Source organism: Mus caroli, unplaced genomic scaffold (assembly GCF_978045245.1).
Source record: "Mus caroli unplaced genomic scaffold, Mus_caroli_1 scaffold_14, whole genome shotgun sequence".
NCBI classification, from domain to species: Eukaryota; Metazoa; Chordata; class Mammalia; order Rodentia; family Muridae; genus Mus; species Mus caroli.
The window spans coordinates 89,571,728-89,592,544 of record NW_028227269.1 but is presented as its reverse complement, the minus strand read 5'-3'; the positions used below and the strand labels follow the sequence as shown (position 1 = coordinate 89,592,544).

Below are 20,817 nucleotides of genomic sequence, written 5' to 3'. Positions count from 1 at the left end.
AGAGTCTTTTGGTTCATAACTCATGATAAATGGTTCTGTGGCTGAAGTGAAATATAGAGACAGCTCCTGTGAGCTGGTTTCTTCAGCCTATTGCCAGGTGAGAAGGATGGACATGGTCTAGCCTAGGCAATTGTCAGGAACTAGGAAGTAGGGTCAGGAAGTCATCAGGCAGGAAAAGGAAACAGGTCCACCATGGAAAAGAGAGTTCTTGGAAGGATGTTGAACTCGTTTGCAGGTTGTCAGCTTGTCATTCTGCTGTGCTTGAAGGTGATCTTTGTTTCTTTTTAAGTGTATATTTATATTTCCTTCTGATTATATATTGATATGTCCATTATTAAAAATTCGTAAATGATAAGAATATAAAAGCTTAGAAGAATACAAATTGGTAATATACTTTGGAGGGTAAATATGCTTTGGGGGGAGTAATTTATTTCCTATTACTCCTCCCATTTCCTGAGCCTCTAAATTTACATGCTGGTAATTAATGCACATACCCAGAAAACACTTATTATAAAACTGGAAGTCATATTTTAGCCTTGCTTTGGCAGTAACTGTTCTTTGGATCAGGATTTTTGGTGGCTATTTAGTGTCCCCTGTAGGGTTCCATTGTATAGTAGTGGCTGTCCCACTGGATGGCCTGGGTTTTAGCCATTCTTTCTTATTCTGAATTCATAGAGTTGTTATTTCCTCTCTAGTACAACTTCACAGCAAATTTCTTTATATACAAATTTTCAGTTTGTTTTGTTTAGGGATCATTTTTCAATGTGCAATTACAAGGTCAAAGGTACAAACAGTTCTTGGCAGGTAGCTGTGTGCTAATAGCCAGACCGTTGGTATCAATTTGTCCATTTCTGTGAGAAGAGCTCCAGGGTGCTGTTTCTCCTGAAGCCCAGCTCTCCGCAGACATTAATATGTAGTGGGAGCAGTAGGTCAGGAAGACGTCCTCATTGCTTACTGTACATTTCTTAGACTATGTTGTTGTTGTTTTTCTTTGATGTGCATATTTATTTTCTTTTGTTACCACTCAGTGTGTTTGTCAACATAAAGTGACTGATTATTACATATTAGCTAACTTCACTGGGGAGAAAGTTTCCTGGAGTCTATTTTCTCTAGTGCCAGTGTTCTTGGGGTATAGCACACTTAAAAACTAAATTTGAACTGTAGTGTAAAATAATATATTGCTATTAATAAATAAAGAGCATGTAGTTGTGCTTTTCTTTTGGGGGCTCATAACTGTTTTCATGGCCTTCATACATCTCCCCTATCTTTAGACAAGTGTTATTAAAATAAAATTACATCATTTCTCTCCATTCCCCTTTCCCCCCTTTCCACTTCCAGCTCCCCCCATGTCCTGCTCACCTTACTCCCATTTGCTTTCAGATTCATGCTCTCTTCTTTTTTGCTATTGCTATGCACACACACACACACACACACACACACACACACACACACCTAACAACCTGCTGAGTCCAGTGTTGCTTGCATGTATATGAATTCATGGCTGAGCACTTGGTACTGGATAACTCATTAGGAGGCCTCTCCCTAGAGGAAGACTACTTTCCCAGCCTCAGCATCCCAGCCTCAGCATCCCAGCCTCAGCATCCCAGCCTCAGCATCCCTTAGATGCCTGTACTGCTTTGTCTCAGTTGGGGCCCATGAGGTTTCCTCTGTTCACATTAGCATCTCTGCTGTCTACCCTTACTTTTGACATCATGTGCACACTTCTTGCCAACTTCAGGCGCCAGGGTTTCTTTTTTTTTTCTTCCTTTCCTATCAATTCCATGTCATGGGAATGTTTTTTGGGCTATGATAGATTAATGACTTTTGTAGGCATGTATCATTGGCCCAATGGCTGCTTTCTGTGTTGTGGCTCTTAGGCCTCCATTTAAGTTTGCTATGAGAATCATTCTTAACTTTTTAATTGTTAGTAATAGTGGAAGGAAGTGCCAAGGTTTTGTTAGCAATGAAAGTAATCTATTTATATAATTATATTCATTCTTTAATCTACTCTTTGTGAAATTTAGGTAATAAAAATCACTTAGATGGTTGCCAAATGTTCATGTCTTTAAAAAAACCATGCAATTTCTTAGATGCTTATCTCTGTAAATGTTGACACCTCCGCAGGAGTTCCACCAGATGCAGGAGTCTGAGCAACTCTCATTGCTCAGAGTGATTGAAATTAATAACAGAAGTCTTAGAGCGCACCTGTGAAGCTCATGCTGACAAGTATCTCACTGAAAGTATGTAATCCTAGCTGGGGTAAGTAATAGGACATCTCCCTTGAGTGTTATGCCATGGTAAGAGATGATTTCATGTTGCTCTTAATTTTATTTAGTTCTACTCTGATTTTCTGATTTTCTTGGTTGCTTATTCACATAATTTAGACATAATGCACATTTTATAAATTGAGAACTCTCTGCCAGTATTAAAAGTATAAATGCATGGTGTGAGGTGTTCCACATGAAATCATGTCTGTCTTCCTGGGAGAGGTGGGGCAGAAATCATAACTGAGTTAAGAGAATCCTGAGATGTTATTTATAATATAATATTTTCAGTGTTTTATTTTAAGAATTACAAGCACATTATAGTGATATTTATCGTAGCGATTACTTGTAAGTAGTGTGCATATCCAGTTTTACTAAATCATTCTCTGTACTAATTATTTTAATAATTTTCTCAAATAGTGAAAAATAACCATAACAGTTTGGGCTAGAGGTACTCTTAGTCAAGGTGAGGTTCAAAATTGTCTATTTATTTGAAGAGTCTGATGTGCAGTGTATTCAAGGAAATTAAATATAGATGGTGATTAACATTGTTGGTACTCTTACCAGAATCCAGTTGTCCTAACGACTGTTACATTGTGTCCTGTTCCCATCAACCACAGTTGCTAGTAAGCACACTTCCCCTTTCACCTTATTTTATCTGATTGACTGATGGTACAACTTTGATAAAAGATCCCAGGCATAAGTATTCTTTTCCTTATTTATCAATGACAGGACAGATTAGTAAACAAAAGCCCTGACTTGGAGGCCAATGGTTTGATTTGTTTCCAGGATTCTTCATGAAAGGTAGGAGCGAGGACACGTAGTTTGCTCCTGTGTCTCTTTGAGGTTTCCTGCTACTATTTTACATTTCTGCTTTCCCTTGGTATTTGCATCCTGACAAATGATGAGGAACTGAAGAGACTGTAGCCTTGTATATAGAAGAGTGTGTTGTGCTACTTTGTTTGGCAGTTCTTGCTAATCATTGTGATTGCTCAGGTGTGACAGACAGTGGAAGTAGCAGAACATTGAAGATGGAGAAGTTTGGGGAATCAGGGTCTGCTGCTGGTAATCATTCCTTCACTTCAGTATTCCCTGAAAATTAGGGAATAGTTGAGATCATGCTGTTGCTTATTAGTGTTGTTATTATTATTAATTCATTATTACTGTTTCTTACTGTTTTGTTGGTGCTGGCTCTACTACAGAGCTAGATCCCGAGGCCCAGCAGTCCTCATCATGTTGTGAGAATCAGATTGGGTTGACTGTGTAAACACCACATGAGTGACTCATATGGTAGCTGACTTTTGGACAGTGTAGATTCTTTCTGCATCTACTGCTGGAAAATGATGGAAAGTGCTCGAAAGAGAGAACAAGGGCACACTGGAGAGATTCATGAGCGATAGGTGCACACGTGGATTTCCAAGTTTGAAAGGCAAAGATGTTGCATTACTTCTGGTTCTTGTTGTTGTCACAGCTACCCAACAGAGGCGACTTAAGGGAGGAAGATTATTTTGTTTTTGGCTCACAGTTTCACAGACTTGAGTCTGTGCTTGCTGGTCCAGAGCATGGTGGTGATGGGCGCGTGGGTTGACAGCCTCCTTTATTTCTTGGTAGACAGGCAGCAGAGAAAAGCAATACGGTCGCCTGGTTCCTCCAGCTATGTCCTACCTCTTACTCTTTACCACATCCTATTAAGAAATTAATCCATTAATTTTTAGGTCAGAAGTCTTCATAATCATATTGTTTCTGGAAATATTATCACACACACACCTAGAGACAATGTAATACTCTAGGTATTTATTAATCTAATCAAAATTGCACTTAGAATTAACTATCATGGATATTGTATACATTTCTTTTTTGGCAGGGGTAAGTGATGGGCACTTAAACAGTTGTGACCTGGCAAAGGCAGAGCCCAACGGTTGCTTCAGCATTAGTTTCTTGTTCATGGCTTCTGATGTGGGAGGGATCCCATCATGGGTCCCTTGGTGCTTATACCCGTAGGCAAAGACCTGAGAAGGAGGGAGCTGAGGGCATGGGTACGTGAGATGCATGGCGTTTGCAAGGCGCTCAGCAGCTCTTGGTCTCGGTTTGTGTGAAGTGTTTGGAAATTCATGGATTCTTTTTCTGAAGTGGTGAAGATAGACTGTAATTTAATTCTCAAAAAAAAAAAAATCTAAATTCACAGCAAGAGTCCGTTATCTTCTCTAGAGACATGATTATGCACTTGCAGCTGCAATAACAATAAAGGTCCCAAAGACCAGAATATGCTGTCATGAAAGAAAAAATTCATCACACTGTACAGTATAAGCCAGAAAAAGATGTCCATGTAGATTTTAGCAATTCTATAACAGTTTATTTTAAAGACTGAGTTAACCCACCATTAAACAGAAGGTGAAATTATTGGATTAATTCTCAATCAGCTTTTGCTTTGATTAACAGTTTTCTCTGGTGCTGTTTTGTTCTAGATGTAGTTGTTTCCCCCAACTTCTATTAATCATTTTTCCAAAATGAGATTATCTTGCACAAATAATTTTTCAGATGAATCAAATAGACAGTTGAGGTAATGGTGGGAGAAAAGCTTGCTTAGAGAATTGCCCATTGCTCGACGTATATTCTGGTAGGGAGGCCTTCTATTTTGGTAGATGTGTTGAGGCCAGCATCTTCTTATAAATGAATTATTGTAAAATTTGTTCCTGCATCACAGTACTTGCTTAATTCTGCCATTATAAATTGGGATGTAGGAGAGTTTTCATTCTGCCACACATTGGAATTTTATTATGGTTCCTGCAGGGTATCCATCGTAATTTTATGTTTAGAGGTATATTCTTATAGCTTCGAATAGATATTGGACTAATATTAAGGACTGGAGTCTTTTTTATGTATGTTTGGTGTATACATACATGCTCACATGTGTGTGAGTTCATGTGAGCATGTATGTGCCCCTCTGTGTCTGTGCACACAGAGCTCAGAGGTTGATGTCCCATGGTCCCATGCCTTTCTTCTTTGTTCTCCAGCCTTATGTACTGAAGCATAGAGTCTTTAACCAGAGCTTGCTGACTTGGCTAGGTTAGCTAGCTTGCTCTAGGGATCCCCTCTTACATCATACCCAGCATTTACATCAATGCTGGAAGTCAACACCAAGTAACCCCTAGGCTCCCAAAGTGTAGGTCTTCAGAAAATATTTTTGTTTTGTCACAGTTCAAATGGCTGACAGTGTTGTGACACAGTGTATATGAGAGTACTTTTAATCTTGACAGCAGATCACAAATCTTAGGACATGATACCTGGGGTTGATAACCCATGGCAACCATCTGGGAGCAGTTTTTTCAAAGCAGAGCAAGCCAGGGAAGGGAAGCAGAACTACATGGGAAGTGATCTTGTGTGTTTTCTTGTGTGTCTGTTTGCTGAAAGACTATTGTAACAAATACTTAAGAATACAAGAAGGTCAGTAGTGAGTTCCCTACTTCTGTGGTTTTTACTTGAGACTGACTTGGATTTATTTTGAAGGATTTGTATGCATCAATGGCAGAGTCATCCAGTGATTCAGACCACTTCCGCTATCGTGACGGATTGAGTCGATGGGCAACCAGGTCATTTCAAAGGGGAGTTGGAAGTCGTTCTACAGTAGATGTCACCGCAAAGGTCAACACCATAACCAATACTTTACAGGTTAGTTTGACCGTAGTTGCATTTGATAGATTTTTAATAGTCTGAGCCGAGTAATGGTTGCAGTCAGTATATTTTTTTTTAGTACTGTAATAAATGACCCTCAGGCTAAAGCCTTAAAACAACCAAGTCTATTATATCACAGCTCCATAGGTCAGAAGAAAGAAAATTCTGTTCTTTTGCCTTTTGTAGCTGCTCATGTACTTTGTCTTGGGCTCCTTTCCTTCATCTTCAAAGCCAGGCATCATGGTGGTTGCGTCTCTTTGGCTGGTTATGTCCTCCTTTCTGCTTTTCTTTTCCTTTCCTTTTTACCTTCTCCTTTTTTTGTTGCAGATTGTTTTTCTGGTTTTCTGGGTACCTCCTCAGGCTCTATCTGTGAGCCACATTGCCAGCCACCCTTTCTCTTTTAAGGACACTTGGGGTTTCATCTTTTCCTCTCTGTAATCCAGGAGAAAGTCCATTGTAGGTGTTAAGTCACATGTATAGAATCCCCTTTGACATATAAATTAGTCAAAGGTACAGTTCTAGAGACTGTTGGTCTCTAGTGATGATACCTGAAGGAGCTGATAGGTTGTTGAGGATAGGTTGTGATAGGATAAAACCATTTATTAACATATTTGCAAGTAAAATATTGTGAGCGTGAAGCACAGGGCAGCACTCCTGTTTAGCTTCCTGTGTGCTCGTGCCTGTTAGAGAGCTTTGGGGGAAGCAGGTTATCAGTGGATGTCTAATATGTATAGAGATGCCATTTGCTTTCTAAGATAATTTCTGTCCACAGTGGAAAGTTTGAGTGGGGGCAGCCTGATCTTTTCCATGTAGAGAGCTTGGGAAGTGCATTGGATAGGTAGCATGGTCTCATGGGGAAACAAACCCAGAAACAGAATTATTTCCATTTGATGAGTCCCTTGCTTTTGCCTCAGCCCGTCGTGTAAGCAAGGAATTTGGCTTTGAGTGGTTTTGGGTTAGCATGCTAGATGGGAAGAGAGTAGCTGTTAGAGAAATAATAATTTTACATAACACCAACAAACACCTATTTTCTGTAAACGTTTTTAAATTTGCGCAATAATGGAACTTTAGAGTTTGAATCCTTCTACTTTCATGCCACGAAACACATTAGCAATTAGGCATATTCAAAAGAAACCACTCTATTAATCTCTTATGTAAAACCAATCTTCTTGATGTTCAAGATGACCAAGTTTCTACCATATTTAGGTAGAAACTTTGTATTTTGATTAGAAATAAATTTATTGTTCATTAAAAGATTAAAGGGCACATTTTCTCTTCTCTTAATCAAGTTCTATAGTGAGGAAGTCACTGGAGTACAAGAGACCTAACAATTCACTTTCTTTACATACTTGAGGACATTTGCTTTTTCAGGATTTCTTTCTGCTCTTATTCTCTTCGCTCGCTCGCTCGCTCGTTCCCTCCCTCCCTCCCTCCCTCCCTCCCTCCCTCCCTCCCTCCCTTCCTGCCCCTATACTATTTTCTTATATGTTTACTACTATGTTCTCACTGCATAGCCCATCCTGGCCTCCACCTTGCTGTGCACATTCCCCATTCTGCTAACTCTTGATGTTCAAGATGGCTTTGTTGTAAGAAAGTGTGAATTACGCGTACACAGCTTTCTGAAGAGGACTCTTCTGAATTTGTGGTTTTGTTGTCAACTTATTATGGCACTTTGGATAAGGACTTGTAAATTACATGCTTCAGATTTTACATAAATCAATTGCAGGTGGATCTGGGCTTCTCTTGAAGTGTTGTAGAGATTTGGTGTGTGGGAACTTTGTTGATAATCTGAGTTACCTGGCAGGAATTGTACCTTTTACAAAGTTGACTTCGTTCGTTGAGAATACTAAAATTGACTGGAAAAATAGTGTTTGGGATGACTGATGGAGTGTTTTCTTTCCCAAGGACACCACTCGGAATCTGCGACATGTGGATCAGATGCTTGGGCGCTATCGCGAATACAGCACTGGACAGGCGGGCGCTGTTGGGCAGGTGGGAAAGGCTCAGCTGTTTGCCTTGTCTGGTCGCCACATGCAGATGTGTATTTAGGGGAATAGGCGTATAGGATAAGTAAGTAACAATATGAAAGTGCGTACTTAGGGGAGTGGGAGTATAAGATTAGTAGATATTGATGTTAATAAGAATACATTTTAAACTGCCTTACTGGGGCTGGAGATATGGCTCAGTGGTTAAGAACACTGCTCTTCTAAAGAAGTTAAGTTGAATCCCAGTGGGAAATCTGAGTTCTTTTACTAAGTTTAAACTGAAAACTGTTAAGGCAGTGTGAAGAATTTATTTATTTTATTTTATGTGCGTTGACATGTGGGTATCAGATCCCTTGGAACTGGGGTTACAGACAGTTGCGAGCTGTCACGTAGGTGCTGCGAACTGGACGTAGGTCCTCTGGAAGTGCATCAGGTGCTCTTAACTACAGAGCCATCTCTCCAATCCTATGCTCACTATTTTTAAAAAGTAAAACTTTCAAGTTTTACTCCACAGAGGTAACACCTTTCACAATCACTTGTATGCCATTCCAAATACTTTGCATACGTTGATGCGCATATGGCTCAATGATTTAAAAAAGCGGAACAGCATAACATCTGCATGTTTTCTGTTCTTTTGCTCTCCACATAACTTTGTGTAGGTGGACGACTCTGACTGCGTGGTTCAGTTGTTAGCCTGATACAGTCTAGGAGGAGAATCTCAATGTGGGGCTGCCTAGATCACGTTGGACTATAGGCACACCTGGGAGGGATTGTCTTAATTGTCTTAATTGATGCAGAAAGAGCCAGCCTACTGCGGGCAGCACCACTTCACGGACTTGGTTTCCTGGACTGTATAAGATAGGGAAAAGCCCCTGAGTTCGAGCAAGCAAATGAATTTGCACCCAGTTCTTTCTCTGCTCTTGACAGTAGTTGTCATGTGACTGGCTGCTTCAAGCTCCTGCTGCCTTAATTTCCATGGAATAATGAATGGCCCATTACAGTGTTTCTCAACCTGTGGGTCATAACTTCCTTGGATGTTGAATGCCCCCTTTGATAGGGGTCATGTAAGACCATCAGAAAATACAGATATTTACACAATAATTCATACAGGAGCAAAAATATAGTTATAAATTAGCAACAAAAATCATTTTGTGGTTGGGGGCTACCATAACATGAGGAATTGTATTAAAGAGTTACAGTATTAGGAAGGTTGAGAGCCATCCACCTATAACCTGGAATTGTTAGCTAAAATAAACCCTTTTTGGCTATCTCTCTCTCTATCTCTATTTATATCTCTATCTATCTATCTATCTATCTATCTATCTATCTATTATCTGTCTCTATATATTTGGGTCAGGGTATTTTATCATAGCTTATAGTATTCTATTGTTTGGATGTTTTCCCTTTAATAGGAACAGTGTAATAGTGACTGATAATTGTATTTCTCTCTCTCTCTCTCTCTGGATATATTTATGTAATTGTGAGAATTATGAAAGTAAATGTAATGGGTTAAAGAGTTTGCTTTCTTTTATTTCTCTTTTCCACTCTATTTTTAAAAAAATCATTGGATATTTTATTTATTTACATTTCAAATGTTATCTCCTTTCCCAGTTTCCCCTCTGGAAATCCCCATCCCATCTTCCCTCCCCCTGCTTCTATGAGGGTGCTCCCTCACTCACCCAGCCACCCTCTCCCGCCTCCCTGCCCTGGCATTCCCCTACAATGGGGCATTGAGTCTTCCCAGGACCAAGGGCCTCTCCTCCCATTGATGTCTGACTAGGCCATCCACTGCAATATATGAGGCTGGGTCCCTCCATGTGTAATCCTTGGTTGGTGGTTTAGTCACTGGGAGCTCTGGGGGTACTGGTTAATTCATATTGTTGTTCCTTCTATGGGGCTACAAACCCCTTCAGCTCATTCAGTTCTTTCTCTCTAACTCCTCCATTGGGGACCCAGTGCTCAGTCCAGTGGTTGGCTGTTAGCTTCCACCTCTGTATTTTTCATGTTTTAATAGAGCCTCTCAGGAGACAGCTATAACAGGCTCCTGTCAGTAAGCACTTCTTGGCATCCACAATAGTGTCTGGGTTTGGTGACTGTATATGGGATGGATCCCCAGGTTGGGCAGTCTCTGGATGGCCTTTTCTTCAGTCTCTGCTCCATACTTTATCTCATTATTTCCTCCCTTGAGTTTTTTGTTCCCCCTTCTAAGAAGGATTGAAACCCACTTTGGTCTTCCTTCTTCTTGAGTTTCATGTGGTTTGTGAATTGTATCTTGGTTATTCTAAGTTTCTGGGCTAATATCCATTTATCAGTGAGTGTATATCATGTGTGTTCTTTTGTGATTGAGTTACCTCACTTAGAATGATATTTTCTAATTTCATCCATTTGCCTAAGAATTTCATAAATTTATTGTTTTTAATAGCTGAGTAGTACTCCATTGTGTAAATGTACTACATTTTCTGTATCCATTCCTCTGTTGAGAACATCAGGGTTCTTTCCAGCTTCTGGCTATTATAAATAAGGCTGCTATGAACATACTGGAGCATGTGTTCTTGTTATATGTTGTAACATCTTTTGAGTATATGCCCAGGGGTGGTATAGCTGGGTCCTCAGGTAGAACTTTGTCCAATTTTCTGAGGAACCGCCAGACTGATTTCCAGAGTGGTTGTACCAGTTTGTAATCCCACCAATAATGGAGGAGTGTTCCTCTTTCTCTACATCCTCACCAGCATCTGCTGTCACCTGAATTTTTGATCTTAGCCATTCTGACTGGTGTGAGGTGTAATCTCAGGGTTGTTTTGATTTGCATTTCCCTGATGACTAAGGATGTTGAACATTTCTTTAGGTGCTTCTCAGCCATTCGATATTCTTCAGTTGAGAATTCTTTGTTTGGAGTTGTACCCTATTTTTATAGGGTTATTTGGTTCTCTGGAGTCCAACTTCTTGAATTCTTTGTATATATACATATATATAATATCCAATATATTGGATGTTAGCCCTCAATGGGATGTTAGGGTTGGTAAAGATCTTTTCCCAATCTGTTGGTTGCCATTTTGTTGTATTGACACTGTCCTTTGCCTTACAGAAGTTTTGCAATTTTATGAGGTCCCATTTATCTATTTTTGGTCTTAGAGCATAAGTCATTTGTGTTCTGTTTAGGAAATTTTCCCCTGTGCCCATGTGTTCAAGGCTCTTCCCCACTTTCTCTTCTGTTAGTTTCATTGAATCTGGTTTTATGTGGTGGTCCTTGATCCACTTGGACTTGAGCTTTTTATAGGAGATAAGAATGCTCAAAAGTCCTGATTATCCTAGATTCAATTCATAGACCACATGAAGTCCTAGAAGAAGGAAGACCAAAATGTGGATGTTTCCATGCTTCTTAGAAGGTTGAACAAAATACTCATAAGAGGAAATATGGAGACAAAATGTGGAGCAGAAACTGAAGGAAAGGCCATCCAGAGACTGTCCCACCTGGGGATCCATCCTATGTACAGTTACCAAATCTGGACACTATTGTGGATGCCAGGAAGTGGTTGTTGATGGAAGCTTGATATGGCTGTCTCCTGAGAGGCTCTGCCAGAGCCTGACAAATATAGAGGCGATTGATTGCAACTAACCATTGAACTGAGCATGGAGGGGGAGGTAAGGGGGGGTGGGGAGCTGGGAGTGGTGGTGTCCCAGATGGAGAAGTTGGAGAAGGGACTGAAAGAACTGAGGGGGTTTGCAGCCCCATGGAGGGGAGCAACAGTGTCAACTGGCCAGAACCCCCATAACTCAGAACTCCCGGGGACTGGATCACCAACCAAAGAATACACATGGAGGGACCCACAGCTCTGGCTGCAAATGTGGCAGAGGATGGCCTTGTTGGATATCAGTGGGAGGAGAGGCCCTTGGGCCCGAGGGTGTTCAATGCCCCAGTGTAGGGGAATGCCAGGGAGGGAAGATAGGATTGGGTGGGTGGGTGGGGGAGCACCCTCATAGAGGCAGAGGGAGGGGGATAGAATAGGGGAATTCCGAAGGGGAGACCTGGAAAGGGAAAAACATTTGAAATGTAAATAAAGAAAATATCCAATAATAATAATAAAAAAAGAATATCGATTTGCATTCTTCTACATGCTGACCTCCAATTGAACTAGCACCAGTTGTGGAAAATGGTGTCTCTTTTCTATTGGATGGTTATAGCTCCTTTGTCAAAGATCAAGTGACCATAGGTGTGTAGGTTCATTTCTGGATCTTCAATTCTATTCCATTGTTCTACCTGTCTGTCGCTGTACCAGTACCATGCAGTTTTTATCACTATTGTTCTGTAATACAGCTTGAGGTTAAGGATGGTGATTCCCCCAGAAGTTCTTTTATTGTTGAGAATAGTTTTAACTATCCTGGGTTTTTTGTTATTCCAAATGAATTTGAGAATTGCTCTTTCTAACTCTATGAAGAATTGAGTTGGAATTTTGTGGGGGATTGTATTGAATCTGTAGATTGCTTTCAGCAAGATGGCCATTTTTACTATATTAATCCTGCCAATCCATGAGCATGGGAAATCTTTCCATCTTCTGAGATCTTCGATTTTTTTCTTCAGAGACTTAAAGTTCTTTTCATACAGATCTTTCATTTGCTTGGTTATAGTCACACCAACGTATTTTATATTATTTGTGGCTATTGTAAAGGGTGTTATTTCCCTAATTTCTTTCTCAGCCCATTTAACCTTTGTGTAGAGAAAGGCTATTGATTTGTTTGAGTTTATTCTATATCCAGCCACTTTGCTGAAGGTGTTTATCAGGTTTAGGAGTTCTCTGGTAGAATTTTAGGGGTCACTTATATATACTATCATATCATCTGCAAATAGTGATATTTTGACTTCTTCCTTTCCAATTTGTATTCCCTTGATCTCCTTTTGTTGTCTAATCACTCTGGCTAGGACTTCTAGTACTATATTGAATAGATAGGGAGAGAGTGGTCAGCCTTGTCTAGTCCCTGATTTTAGTTGGATTGCTTCAAGTTTCTCTCTGTTTAGTTTGATATTGGCTACTGGTTTGTTGTATATTGCTTTCACTATGTTTAGATATATGCCTTGAATTCCTCATCTTTCCAAGACTTTTAACATGAAAGAATGTTGAATTTTGTCAAAAGCTTTTCAGCATCTAATGAATGATCATGTGGTTTGTTTCTTTGAGTTTGTTTATGTAGTGGATTCCAATTGATGGATTTCCTTATAGAAGAGTATTGGTATTAGGTCTTTGAAGGTCTGATAGAATTCTGCACTAAAACCATCTGGTCCTGGGCTGTTTTTGGTTGAGAGACTTTTAATGACTCTTCTATTTCTTTAGGGGTTATTGGACTATTTAGATGGATTATTTGATCCTGATTTAACTTTAGTACCTGGTGTCTGTTTAGAAAATTGTCCATTTCATCCAGATCTTCCAGTATTGTTGAGTATAGATTTTTGTAGTAGGATCTGATGATATTTTTGAATTTCCTCAGTTTCTGTTGTTAAGTCTTCCTTTTCATCTCGGATTTTGTTAATTTGGATACTGTCTCTGCCCTCTGGTTAGTCTGGCTAACAGTTTATCTATTTTGTTGATTTTCTCCAAGAACAAGCTTCTGGTTTTGTTGATTCTTTGTATAGTTCTTTTTGTTTCTACTTGGTTGATTTCAGCTCTGAGTTTGATTATTTCTTGCATTCTACTCCTCTTGGGTGTGTTTGCTTCTTTTTGTTCTAGAGCTTTCAGATGTGTTGTCAAGCTGCTAGTGTATGCTCTTTCCAGTTTCTTTTTGGAGGTACTCAGAGCTATGAGTTTTCCTCTTTGAACTGCTTCAATTGTGTTCCATAAGTTTTGGTATGTTGTGGCTTCATTTTCATCAAATTCCCAAAAATCTTCAATTTCTTTCTTCATCTCTTCCTTGAACAAGTTATCATTGAGTAGAGCATTGTTCAGCTTCCATGTGTATGTGGGCTTTCTGTTGTTTTTTTGTTGCTATTGAAGGCCAACTTTAGTCTGTGGTGATCTGATAGGATGGGATTATCTCAATCTTCTTGTATCTGTTGAGGCCTGTTTTGTGACCAGATCAATTTTGGAGAAAGTACCATGAGGTGTTGAGAAGAAGGTATATTCTTTTTGTTTTAGGATGAATGTTCTATGGATATCTGTTAAATCCATTTGGTTCCTAGCCCACTAGCTTCTTGTATATTTGCGCACTCACCTTTGGGAACCCACTTAAAAGTCTTTCTTCTTTATGAAGGCAGGAGTAGTGTTCACATTTTAACAAGAAGGATTTGTATTATACAGTAATGGTTTTGTGTATCTTTGTTCTATCCCAGTTGTCAAATGTGTCCCCAGCTGGGCCTGAGGACTTGCTTTCCTCTTGTGAAGCAGAACCGTAGGTGTTATTATTTATTTGCTTGTAATTGGAGACTAATTGAGCAGAAGGAAACAGGGCTTCTCTATAAAGGGCTGTCCTGCTTTCCCTCAGAAAATAAGTGTGGGCACTTTCGCACCTACAGGATATTTATGATGTATGATGTGTCTGAAAGGCCCTGCTGTAGGCTTCATGTGTGTAGGTAGCCCACAAATGGTTTTAGGTTATTTTATTAATAATAGACATTTCTCCTTTTTAATTTTTTGTGAAAAATTGGAACATTATTACTCACTTGAAACAGAATACAGAAAGCAGAAAATATGGTAGCAGCTAGAGTTAGACACTGAATTCTGCAGAGTGACTGTTCGACCCAACAGGGTTTCTTTCCAGCCACTCTTAGGAAAAAAGACCTAGAAGAGCAGAGTGTTTTTGCCTACACTTGTTCCTTAGCCTGGTCTAGTTTTCCTTCTCTGGCTTCCTTATGCTCGTGTTCTGTTCTGACACTTGGTGGGTAGTGACTTTTCATTCTGACATGTCTGTGCATCATGGCCTGGTCTAGTTTTCCTTCTCTGGCTTCCTTATGCTCGTGTTCTGTTCTGACACTTGGTGGGTAGTGACTTTTCATTCTGACATGTCCGTGCATCATGGCACTAATTGCTGTATATTTGAGCTAGTCAGGATAGCAGCAATTTTCTTTTCTTTTTCTCTCTCTTTATCTCTCTCTTTCAACTTTTTGTCAAAATAAAGCAAAACAACAATAAAAAAATAAATCCTATCTATCCTCCCTGGTCCTGTCTTTTTTTTTTTTTAAATTCCATTTATTGGGTCTTTTCTGGATCTTTTTTATAATCTTCAAGTCCTCAAAGTACACAGCAAAATTTTCCATCGTTAAACCAGCCAAATGACTATGTTGTGTTTGGATATATATAATTTTGTATGTGTGAGGGTGCATGTATGTGTGTGTGCACACATGCCCACATAAGCCGGAGGTCATCCTTGAGTGTTGTTCCTCAGGAGGTGTCTATCATTCTGAGACAAAGCCTCTCACTGGGACCTGGGACACACTGCTTATACTAGGCTGGCTGGCCAGTGAGCCTCAAGATTTACCCGTCTCTATCTCTCCAGTTGCAATTACAGTTAGGAGCCACCACACCCTGCTTTTTATGTGAGAGCTGGGAATTGAACCCATGCTCCATTGAACCCATGGATGACAAGCATCTTAGCCACTGAGCTACTGCTCTGTCCTCACTGCCCCTGTCATTTTTTTAAAATTACATTTTATTGGGGCTGGAGAGATGGCTCAGTGGTTAAGAGCACCACTGTTCTACAGAGGACCGGAGTTCAGTGCTCAGCACCTACATGGTAGCTCATAACCATCTATAGCTACTATTGCAGGGGATCTGAGGCCCCCTCTGGCCTTTGTGGGCAGCAGGCAGGCACATGGTTGCATGTACCTTTAGGCAGAAGAGTCATACCCATAAAATGAAAGTGAATAACTTTAAAAGAATTGCATTATTTGTTCATTGTTGTGTGTATGAACATGTGTTCACGTGCGTGTGTACTCACGTGTACACATGCCTTAATTCGTGTGTTGGAATCAAGACCATTTGCAGGAACAGATAATTTCTTTTTACTGTTGGGGTTCTAGAGATTGACTTGGGTTATCAGGATTGGCAATACGTGCTTTTACTATGAGCTAACTTACCAGCCCCCAGAACATGCTTTTTAATTCATATATGCTTTATAATAGAATAATATATTTTAGCCAGTGATAACCCAACTGTTAAAAAAAATTTCACCATGATGAATATCCATTGCCTACTTGAATTAGCATTTTTCTTTTAAAACATAAAGAGACTTCTTAGAAAACCGAATCAACGCTTTTGGCCTAGGAAAGACAGTAGCTTTTATTATTAACTTCGATTTTATAAATGACTACTGTTAATCCTCAGTAAGTGGATATGTAGGTTGTCTGTTTAAATATTTATTTGTTGGTGGCTTCACTCTGTGACTATAATTTATCAATGGGGAAGGGGAACAGCTTGAAAGTATGAATGTCTGCTGTGGTGTTTTTCTCCTGAGTTGATTTTCACATAACAAGGCAACTGCAATGGGTATGCACTGTGGTCTTTAAAGCCTGCTGGTTGTGATCCTGTTTGGTCCTTTTAGGCTCTACGTCTGTCTCAGAATACTCCAGATTTTACTGTTGTTCCCTCGACTCTTTATAACCTGCAACCTAAGTTTACTATTTACTTCACTTTAGCTTTTATTAGCATACATTAATTTATGAAGTGTTGGGTCCTTTCATGGCATTGTCACACATGGATGTACTTTGGTCATACTCAGCCCATCCCCCACTGCTGCCTTCCTCGTCTCTGCCATTAATTCTGTTCTTTTCTCAAGGAGTTCCCTTTAATGTCACTTATTCCTTCTGAGTCTAGTGTAATTTGCTTGTCATAATGATCTCCATTTCTCTGCAAATGCTATGGCTTCATTTTTTTTTTTCATGGCTGAATTATAATCCATTGCATGCATAAACATGTCTATATACTTACAACATTTATGATGTATATTGCATTTTCCTGACCATCTGTTGGTGGGTGCTGGGCTGGCTCCAGGCTTTGGCTCTCATCAGTCATACAAATAAGCAAGCCTGTGCAGGTATCTCTGTAGTAAGCTGCCTTTGATTCCTGCATCCAACCCAGGTTTAATTTTTTGCTTATTACCTCTGAAGACCTTGGGTGGGTCCCATGGAAAATCTTGAAGTCTCTGGTTTTAATGCAGGAGCAGTGCCTAACTTTCTAGAGTCTTCTTAGGGGCTTCCCTATTACTTTAGGTTTTAAATGTTATCTTCTTACAATGCTGTAAGAAATAGTGTTTATATTTTCATTTTTAAGATAAGAAAGGTGGGTCACAGACTGGTCATTCACTTGCCTGTGGTCTTTTAAGTGACATCTTCAACAGCAGGTGTGTTTTAGAAGATTCAGGATTCAGTTCTCCACTAAGCTGGCATGATTACTCACTGTTTCCCAATGGTGTAACTATAAAGATTTATTTTCATTTATGTGCATGTGTACGTGTGTGTGTGTGTATGTGTGTGTGTGTTGGATCGTCTGGAGCTGGAGTTGTAGGCGGCTGTGAGCTGCCCCAGATGGGTCCTGGGAAGTAAACTTGTGTTCTTTGTAAAAGCTGCAGGTGCTCTTAGGCTAAGCTATGCTGTAACTTCATATTTCTGAAAATGAGGACCTTACATTGAAAGTTTGGAAGATTAAATGATCACACACCGAGGATTGAGATTTTGGAGGCTACTTGCACTTATTGAAAATAAGCCCAGTGTCATAAAGTCATTATATCTTAGTTAGCACAAGGCCTGGAATGAGAGCGAGTTGGAACCCATGCAGAATTGAATCGGGAGGGAGTCTGGAAGGGAGCTAGGACTGAGGCGTCTTGGAAGCAGCTCTTCTTGTCACTGCTATGCAGTGGAGTAGGGTCCAGGTCCCCTAGAGTGGCACAGGCTTTCCCCTTCAGCAGCAGCAGAGATTTCCACGTGACACTCTTGTAAATGTTCTGCTCAGTGACCAGTGGGTGGGCTGGTGTCGATGAGGCTAAAATAGTTAATAGGATCTTAAAGTATAGTTCTTGCTTCATATCAGTAGGTTAATTAAGTTCATTTTAAGGATAAAGGCATAAAGGCAAATTATAGCATAGAAACTTGCATTAGTAGGTAACTTTTTCTAATACGTACTTTGATTAAAAATTGCCTATGGGGAAAGACCATCCAGTGACTGGCACAACTTGGGATCCATCCCATGCACAGGCACCAAACCCTGACACTATACTGATACCACGTTGTGCTGGCAGACAGGAGTCTAGCATGGCAGTCCTCAAATGCAGATACTTACAGCCAACCATTGGACGAATAGCCCACCCAAAAGCTTTTTGGATTTGTGAATGAAGGACACACACAGACACACACACACACACACCAGCTAATTGTGTTATGCCTTGACTAGCTCAGTGGCTGGGCACTTCTAAACCTCCCCTCAGCCAGCACATTTTCTCCTCCAGTATTTCTGACTTAACACCTCTTAAATCTATATTTTATCTTGTTGCCCTGGCTCCTTCTGGGCGAGCCCTTTATCTTTGCTACCCAAGACGCTTCTGGGCAGGCCTTCTGGGGGCTGCTTTCCTTCTTGTACCTACATTTTGGCTGTTACTACCCCCTGTTCCTTCCCAGGGTGGTCCGACCTACTCTTTTCTTCTGGCAGAGAGCCTTTCTTTCTCCTCCCTGTATTTCTTCTCTGGGAAGCTAGGAGTCCTGCCCCTCGCTCTCTGCCCAGCCATTGGCCGTTGGTTCTTTATTGATCAATCAAAAACCAACCGGGGACAGGGACCGTCAAGTGTCTAGGCTTGCAGAGTCCCAATTAGAGGGTTGAACCAAGAGAAAGCATTAGAACCAATTCCCAACAGGGTTTCACTTGTCAAAAGTACCTGATGACACCAAAGAAAGTGGTTTAAGCCAGACATTAGCCATGATAGCCCAGAGTTGAATGCCTGATTTGCACTAGTTCATTAAGTGCTTAAAGGTAAGGGGTGTCCTGTCTTTCACTAACTTTAGTAATGGCGTCTATGGGTAAGAAATTTAATTAGTTACCTTCTGTTAAGTCCATTTTAATGAATGTACTTCAGAGTTTTGAATTAGGTTATTCTCCTGTTGAAAGCTATATCTCCAAGTTTCTTATGTGAAGCTATGAGATGTGAAAATATTTCTTTCCTAGAAAATGGTGCGATGGCTCAGGGTAAAGGAGCTATGTGTGCAAGGATGGTAATTCAAGTTCAGTCCCTGGGACCCACATGCTGAAGAGAGCAACCAACTCCAGAAAGCTGTCCCCTGACCTCTGCATGTGTGCCCTGACCTCTGCATGTGTGTGCAGCACATGTCCTTGCATTCACATGTTGTAAAACATAAAATAATGCAAAGGAATTTCCTTGAGGCTTATGGAAGAAATTTAGTCTTTGGACTCAGAATTGAAATTGAATTCTGATTTTTTTTCCTTAGAAATTACCTCAGTTACTTTGAACAAGTTATTAAAGTTATTATTAAACAAGTTATTTGGAGACCAAGTTTCATTATTTAAAACATTAGCATAATCATGCATACTTCATTATGGTAATACTTAAGCGCTCATAATGTATTTGCTAAACATTTATTTGTGATTTCTTTAATTTGTCTGATAATCACCATTATTAAGCATTTACTAAGTCCATTTAAAATCTACTTTATTCATCTGTGTGTGTATGTGCATGCGTTCACAGGCCATGACGAGTCAGAAGGAAACTCTCAGGGGTTGAGTTTCTCCTGCCCCCTTGCACCCAGGGTTCTGGACTGCTGAGCCATCTCTCCAGCCCCCTATGGAAAGTTATAGCATTAGACTGGACATTATTCTAAATTTCATCCAGTTTCTAGAGTGATTAATTTCCAGTACTCACTATTGCTCCTAGATTTTGAAGTGATATTTCATTTCTCTTGTTCTGCAATATATATTCTAAAATATAGTTTATGTTTATGTGTGTGTGTGTGTTGTGTTGTGTGTATGTGTGTGTGTTTATGTGTATATATGTCTGGTCTGTGTACATCTCTGTCTGCGTATGCCTGCCCCCTTATCTATCTATCTATCTATCTATCTATCTATCTATCTATCTATCTATCTTGTCTTGTCCTTCTGTCTGTCTGTCTGTCTGTTGGTCAGTCGGTCTGTCTGTCTTTCTGCCTCTGTCTGTATCTTTCTGTGTATGTATGTGTGTATTTTATTACTTTTAGCTATAGGTTAGGATTGGCTAGCCAGCGTGTTCACATCGAAGTCATTTTGGCATGGCATGCTCTGGTTTTGGGACCAGTTCCCTTTGTAGACCAACTAGCAAGGAAAGCAATGCAGCAGTGATGCCCTGGGTGACTGGGGGCTGCTGAGGTAGTGAGGCTTCCACACAGGCTCTGGTGAGAAAAGGAAGTTTAGAAGGACTCTTTTCCTCCTTCAAGAACGTAGCTAATTCTAGAGGTGGCTTCCAAACAGAGTTTCTGGAGTCAGAAATCACTTGGAAATGCAGAACGTAGATTAGTCCCTTGCAAAAATCAGCTGTCACTGCAAAGGGTAGTCCAGTAAGAGACAATGGATTGAAACTGAAATTTCAGTTCAAAAATTCAGTCCCCAGCCTTCAAGGGGACTGAATAAATCCTATTCTTACCAGGATTGAGGCGGTTTGGGATTTCTATTGATTCTAAGCTGACTTCCTGCTGGAGGGAAAATCACACACCTTGAAAATCAGATGACATAAATAACCAAGCAGCTTTCAGTGGGAGGACTGAGTAGAAGCTGGTAGGCAGTTGAAAAGAGAATGGATTAAAAGACGGCCAACAGAAGCTCTCCATAGAGAAGAATGTAAGAATGGAGGGGTGAACCCACAGAATAGAGAACAGGAAAAGATCAGAAGGATACCGAGAGGACAGCATTATGGTACTAATGCACACCAGGTGTGGTGTC

At 40.2% G+C, this 20,817-nt stretch overlaps 1 protein-coding gene across 6 annotated transcripts in view; it reads left to right on the top strand.

The window, feature by feature from the left end:
- Cep128 (centrosomal protein 128) overlaps nucleotides 1-20,817 on the top strand; it is a 353,781-nt gene that overhangs the window by 11,872 nt on the left and 321,092 nt on the right. For 5 of the 6 annotated variants that reach the window (XM_085830599.1, XM_085830597.1, XM_085830600.1 and 2 more), the window contains exons 3-5: nucleotides 2,125-2,240; nucleotides 5,772-5,933; nucleotides 7,842-7,928. In XM_085830599.1, coding sequence (XP_085686725.1) covers nucleotides 2,217-2,240; nucleotides 5,772-5,933; nucleotides 7,842-7,928 — 273 coding nt within the window. In that variant the 5' untranslated portion in view covers nucleotides 2,125-2,216. Of the gene's footprint in view, nucleotides 1-2,124; nucleotides 2,260-5,771; nucleotides 5,934-7,841; nucleotides 7,929-20,817 lie in introns of all 6 variants that reach the window. The other variant, XM_085830596.1, reaches the window with a different exon arrangement.